We start from the raw sequence: 7,148 nt of genomic DNA, 5'->3' as shown, positions 1-7,148 counted from the left end.
GGAGAAAAGGAAGGAACCCAATGGAAGGTTGAGGATGAGGATGTTGTAGATGAGACCATAATATTTTAGGCCAAACAGGTTGGAAGCTATCGGAACAGTGATAGCGACACGAATCCCGTAGCATAGCCCAACCACGCTGGAACCAATGTAGAGTGATCCTGGTAAACCAATGGCCATCACCACGTACCCAACCGCCATCAGAATCTGAGAAACTGCATTCCATAGGGGTCTTGGTGTTCCAGCTTTCCTGCAAATTAATTGACAAACAAGGTTTATATTACGATCAAAGGGATCAATTTCCATTTTCGTAACTAATTCTTAACAGATTTGGCTCACATAGGACCATTTGATACTCCTAAGCAAACATATGACCAATTTGAACATTGATTATCCGCTAACCATGGTTATAAATATCAATATCGGATGATCTCTGCCGATTTTGGATGTTCCTGATCTCAATACCTGGCCCTACCATGTTGGATGGGAAATCCGATTCCATATCAGTTTGGGATGGCCAATACCATCCACTAAAACCTTTTTTTTTTTTTTTTTTTTTTGCTACCAACGAATATCAATCCCGTAGGTTCATATTGACTCCACAACCACATAGACCGGTCATACCAGGGTTGAATGAGAACTATTCAACTTTGGATTTGGCTCTTCTGTGACGCAAGACAATGTTCGGACGAGCATCCAGCGCCTAACACCGCCTTGGGCTGTGTGTGATCACCTTGGGCTCCATGCCAAGGCGTTTCTAATCATTGGATGCATGCCGAACACTATGTTGTACCATAGAGGAGTTCAATCATTAACTTTTCCTGAAAACATTGAAGAACATTAAATACCCGTGTGAGTGACCCAAAGTATGCCTAATGGGAGTCGAACTTGAGTTTACAACTCGTACCAAATTCAATGCTCACCAACTGTGCTATTCCCTTAAACTAAGGGGAGGGATGAGGTGTCAAACTTCAGCCCAAATTGATCTGGTCATTCAAAAACTCAATCCTTACATAAGAAAAAATAATAATAATAAATAAATTGCTACCCCTTAGTTACTAAAACCATGTTTCTCTCTCTCCCTCTCCCTCTCCCTCTCAAGAAAACAGTATCAGTTGCTTTCACTGGATAAAACCATGTTTCTCCCCCTCTCCCTCTCCCTCTCCCTCTCCCTCTCCCTCTCAAGAAAACAGTATCAGTTGCTTTCACTGGGTCTACGGCATATCCACTTCCTGTGAAGTGAATTGATGCTTCCTGCTTTTTCGAAAAAAACGAAAAGAAAAGAAAAATTGATGCTTCCTGCTGACTTTGAAAGCACAATAAATAAAGGATTTAAACTTTTCAACGACTCCATCGAAATAGACTCGGGAGAGTCGAAAAAAACAAACAGATGGAATAAGATGGTTATACCTACACTAGTAACTAACAAAACCCTTTTTTTCCATTAAAAAAAAAAACGGTAAGAAACCAATAACTAACAATTAAGATTTTTTTTTTCTTTTTTTAGTAGAAAACAATTTAGATGGCAACATACAAGATAGAAAGCAACCAAAACTAGGGAGTATGAAGTATGGGAAGTGTTTACCCATGCCATTAGCTAATTTTTCTGGAGCTAATAACTCAATCAATGGGATGACAGGATGGGGAGGGGCACAAGAGTTTAGATCAAGTTCATGTATTCTCATAATCTCTTTTTTTTGTTTCTAACAAAGGATATCCAGACCTTCGGCCTAACTAGTCTCATAGGCCCATACTGATCCCATAATTGTATAGATCGAGTCACAACAAGGTTGAATAAAAACCATTCAACTTTCACCAAAAACAATGAAGAGCATTAAACACTCCCCCCACCTCGTGAATGGCCCAAGGTGTGCCTAATGGAATTACGAGAACAATCTCATTTGTCCTTGGTCCATGAAAATCTATTCACATACCAGGGACATATCAGATTGTTCTCCCCATCCGATATCGAGGCACAAGGTCATTTAAAAAAGGGAGGAGATAGATTAACACAAGTCAGGCACCCCAGCTTGAAAAATTTTCTAGATAGATTAGGACTATAATATCCTTCACTTCTTCTTGGAAGTTGATGGCCAAAGGGCAAGATTTAAAAACCAAGAATCATACATGGGATCAGCCTCTATCAATTCCAATTTGAGTAAAACCTTAAAAATTAGAATGAGAAGAAAGTAAAGATTTCCACATTTTTTTAATTTTAAAAAATCTTTTATTCTCAATAAATAAAAAAATAAAAAAACAATTGTAGATCCTAATACAAGAGATAAGTTTCATTGATTTTTCTATTTTATTAATCATAAAAAAAGAAACCCCACAACGAAAACTCGTTTGGTAATGAGGGAATTTACCATAGGCATAAGAAAAGGAAGATAATAATATTGCGATGAAAAGAAGCAAGGAAGGATTGTAGGTCAAATGGGAATGCGTCCAATTAGGATCTTCTGTCTAGATTCGAATATTTCATTATTATTTTATTTGATGGTCAGAAGTAAAGTAATTTCTATGTCTAAAAATAATAATAATAATAACAAAAAAACAAAACCTTACTACGCATTTCAATACCTAATCGAGACTGTCATTTTGTGTTAAGCACTCAGAGATAGAGGTGGATTAAGATTACTAATTTTTTTCTGTCTTTTATGGAAAACACAAAAAAAAACAAAAAGTTTGGTTTAAGAGTACAATTAGGACCCGTTTGATAACGTTTCAAGATACGCGTTTTTGCCATTTCTAGAAACAGAAAAAAAAAAACGTTTGATAGAACTGTTTCGTTTCACTTGTTTTCAGAAATAGAAATTAAAATTTCTACCTATTTCTAGAAACGACTCGTGACCATTCTTTCGTTGGTTACTATCAACTTCCAAAAACATGACTTATCAAACACCTTCAATTCCGTTTATGTTTCTAGAAACGAAAATTTATGTTTCTATCATTTCCTGAAACAGAAACGACAGAAACGTCAAATGGGCTCTTAGAAATAGCAATAGGGTAGGTATTTGCAATAATAAAAAAGAAAAAAGGTATTTTCACCATTTATGGAGCAGGAAAGTCATTTCTCCATGCATTCACACTCCAGAAGAGAAAACATTATCCTATTTAAAATGATACATCTACCCTTTTGCCCTATTGTTGTGAGAGAAGAGAGATAGATTCAAGAAATGCTAGCAATAAAGGAAAAATGATCCTCTCCAACAAACGAAATGCAGCTAAGTAACTGCAACACCTACTTACTTACAGCCAAAGAAATAAAATCTTGAAATGAAAAAATACCATAACCTATGAAGATAAATCGTGAACCCAAGAGGGAAGACGAATTATTCCATTTCTTTGGCTGTGAGCTGAGGTTGCAGCCAAACTGGGAGGGGTGTTGGGATACATGACTAGGTCCTCCCAACCCTTAAATAGTGGTTGGAGGGTGCAATCGTTGGAGAGGAACCGGATTCAGGGAGAACTCAATCCTACGTAACACCACTATGTCCATCTCTGTCTCTCCTCCATGATCTGCCCGATCTGCCCGAAAATTGGTATTTATACCATACAGAAACCTACAACCGCTACATATAACCACCGTTTCAAATTTTGGAATCAGATCAATTGAATCGGCCGATCCAATCCCCGATTCCATGCTTTGAAACCTTGGTTACAACTACCAACTCACCAGTTTGGCTTCGAACAAACAGAAGTAGTAGAAGAAGATAAAGGAGAGCGTACCTCATGAAGTGCTCGGACACAGTACCCGATATGATACGTCCAAAGAAGCCCCAAATGCTAGTGAGGGATACGAAGATGGAGACGTCGGCGTAGCCAAGCGCCAGCCCCATCTGCCCCATGTTGTTCATCACCGCCAACCCTGTCCCAACCCCGCACAGAAACGACACGAACAGTATCCAGAAATCCGGCGTCCCAACCGCTTCTATGATCGTGTGATCCTCTCCGATCACCGGTTTCCTCTTCCGGGTTTCGGATTCAACCACCTCTCCCGACGGCGGTGCCGTTGTTGTCGCAATCTCCGGCTTCTGCTCCTGTTCCTGTTCCGGAACTACTTGCTGGACCAGCAAAGGCTCTTGAATCTGACGCTCCACATCTCCCGCTGCAATGGAGTTGGCACTCGCCTTTCCTGCGACCCAGCTCTGCCAAAAAGCGTACATCGGAATCCCCAACGGCGCAGCCAGGAGGAACAAGAGCCCTATGGCGAACACAAGCGAAACAACGCCGCTGTTTTCTCCTGTGAAGTCATAAACCAATAGGTAGACAGCTATGACCACAGCGATGACATTGATGACATTGAAGTACTCTGTTTCTTCCTTCTCTGCTGCTGCCCCTATGGTGGGTGGGGTCTCACGGAGGAAGAGCACCGCCGTGAAACAAACGACCGCAGGAATGATGGCCAGCATAAGGAGGAAGCTGGATGGGTCGTCGGCGAAGAGGGCACTGCAGAGGTCCGTGAAAATCGCAGTACTGAGGCCCACATAGCCTTTGAGAATGCCGGAGACTGGGCCTCTGTTCTTCCGGAAGTTTCGCATGCAGGTTACTAGTATCGCCGTGTTCATCCATGTCGTGCTGTTCCCTCCCATGCACAGAAATATACACATCTGCACATAATGAAACAGAATTTACTAAGTGTTCGTCGAAATGTCTCAATGACTCGACTCGGTATTACTTCACGAAATCCACGCAAAGTAGTACCCGGTAGAACGGAAGCCGTTAGGTAACTGCTCGAGTAAGAGCAATCAGTGAGTCATGGGTCATGACAGAGATGAATCCCATGCCTCGAACTTGGGCAATCTCTTTCTGTCTGGGCAAATAGAGAAACGGACAGAGAAGCGAGAAAATGGAAGGATCTGCAACTCGCCCGTCTTGAGAAATCTCGTATTAACTCACCGTTGCTTACAGTTGCAAAATGTTAAGAGTCTTACAGAGTCTCTGAAGAGTAAAGTTTGAAGATCAAAATATTTTTAGCTTAAGAAGGGAATTGGAAATTTGGAATTGCATACCTGCCAGTAAGGAAGGGGACGAATACGCTGGCTAACGACAAGCCATTGAAATCCATATCCAACAAGTCCTTCGATAGAACCGATGAGAAGGATGAGAGGTGTAGGAAGACGATCCGAAGCCAAGCCGGCGAGGAGCCCAAAGGCCTTTCCTACATCTTTAGCGACGGAGAGGTTATTGAGTTGTAGCTGGGTGAGAGCCATGAGAGATTTCAGAGCAGCAGAGTAATTCGAAAAGGTGTAATTGTTGCCGGAGATGGACTGCACCCAAACGGCCGTAACGAAACCCAGCCATTTTCCGGCCGGTGAAACAGCGGAAAACATACGTTCTTACTTTTGCAAGAAACCCAACAACCAATCAAACAGAGAGACAGAGCATGAAAAAGAAACCCAACTACTAATCAAACAGAGAAACAGAGCATGGTAAAAAAAGAATGGTCGAGAGAGAGGGAAAGGAAAGTAGAGGTGGGAGAAAAAACTTTGGAACTTGAAGCTTGAAAAAGGGAAGTAGCAAAGAGAAGCAGAGATAGAACTTTGGACGAAGCTTTGAGAACGAGGGCTCTTCAAGAATTAAGGGAAGACCCGAAACAATCGCTTTGAGTTTTGAGCGGAAAGAGAGATACGGCCCTATAGAGGGTGGGTGTTATTTATGTTGTTTTCTTGGAGTCCGGATTAGGTCTAGATACGTTGAGAATAAGCACGCTCCACATAAGGTGCTATTTGTTTTTTCCCTGGTAAATCATAAGGTAGGCTGCTAAGTTGACACTTGCGGTGAACCGGCGGAGAATAAAGATGGCCTTATCCTTGACTGCGAGTGGTGAGGTGTGACCGTGTGGTGGACATCAGATGACTGAGACCATCTAGGCATGTGTCCAAGGGACTTCCAACCACTCAATTTTCATTACGCTGGTGTAGCGTTGTAGATGATTTTCACAAGTGTCATTAATTTTTATTTTTTATCACTCACTTTATCGATGACAAAGAACTGTATATGACAACATGGTCGCATACCAAGACACATGGAAAAACAAAATAACAAAAACTACACCATTGTTGATGTGTTTACGTACCCTCCCATTGATCTCCATGCTGTGCAGCAGAACCCTTATTATTATTATTATTATTATTATTATTATTATTATTATTATTATTATTATTATTATTATTATTATTATTTGAGTAAACCCATCTCCATCTACTTAAGATAGTGAAAGATCCATTAGATATATGATGTTATGGTTAATTTATAGGTAATTTGAGAGAAAATATGTCTAGTGGGAGGAATAACACTGTTCTAAGGCGCACATGGAGTCTGAGTATAAAGAAAAAGGTTTTGGGAGTCCCCACTGAAAAAAATGGCTTAGAATTCATACCTGTGCACCTTCTTTTCAAGAGTGGAAAAATAATTCCATTAAACAAGACTTTGATCTATCCAATTTTCCAAGTAAATTCAAGATAACAAATTAATAAGGTGTTAGACACTTAGTTCATCATATGGCTGAGAAGCTTCACCCGACCTAATTCCAAAGCTCGACCCATTTAAGAACAACCAAGGAGCTAAAAATCCTATCAAGTGACTCTCCCAATCATAGTTAGCAAATTCGGATTCGGGAATTATTCGGGCGGAGAATTATTCGGAATAATTCGATTGATTAATTTAAGGATTCGGTCAAAAAAACGAATATGACGTTTTGTTTTTTGTTTTTTTGTTTTTTCGTTTTTTTTAATATTGTTTAAGTGGACCGAATAATTCGGTTTAATTCGGTTCGGCCCGAATTATTCGCGTTTTAAATTCAAATTAGTAAAATTCATGTTTTTTACTGAATTTTATTTTTAATTCGGATTCGGTCAAAATTTTTTATTTAATTTGAAAAAATTCGATTCGACCGAATAATTCGTGAATTATTCAGTCGAATTGCTAACTAGGCTCCCAACACAAGTCCTTGAATAGATGTTTCAAACTAAGCAAACTAAATTATAGAAACATTGTCCATTCATGGAATCAAAAACTATTTAATGGAAGGACAAAAGGATACACAATGCAATCACATTCCCATTCCAACCTTCAAAAAAAAAAAAATAAATAAATAAAAACTAAAAACTAAAAATAATAATAATAATAAATAACAAAACAAAAACAAA

The 7,148-nt window shown here is 39.6% G+C and overlaps 1 protein-coding gene across 1 annotated transcript in view; it reads right to left on the bottom strand.

Moving 5' to 3' along the window:
* The window catches only part of LOC122084849 (protein NUCLEAR FUSION DEFECTIVE 4-like), a 5,919-nt gene extending 233 nt beyond the window's left edge, over positions 1–5,686 (bottom strand). The window contains exons 1-3 of the mRNA XM_042653273.1: positions 5,010–5,686; positions 3,727–4,607; positions 57–247 (exon numbers count right to left, since the gene is read on the bottom strand). Of these exons, the coding sequence (XP_042509207.1) occupies positions 57–247; positions 3,727–4,607; positions 5,010–5,330 (1,393 nt within the window). The 5' untranslated portion in view covers positions 5,331–5,686. The remainder of the gene's footprint in view (positions 1–56; positions 248–3,726; positions 4,608–5,009) is intronic.
* Between the last annotated feature and the right edge of the window lie 1,462 nt (positions 5,687–7,148).

This window comes from Macadamia integrifolia, chromosome 7 (assembly GCF_013358625.1).
Source record: "Macadamia integrifolia cultivar HAES 741 chromosome 7, SCU_Mint_v3, whole genome shotgun sequence".
NCBI lineage: Eukaryota > Viridiplantae > Streptophyta > Magnoliopsida > Proteales > Proteaceae > Macadamia > Macadamia integrifolia.
This window is presented reverse-complemented; position numbering and strand designations above follow the sequence as displayed.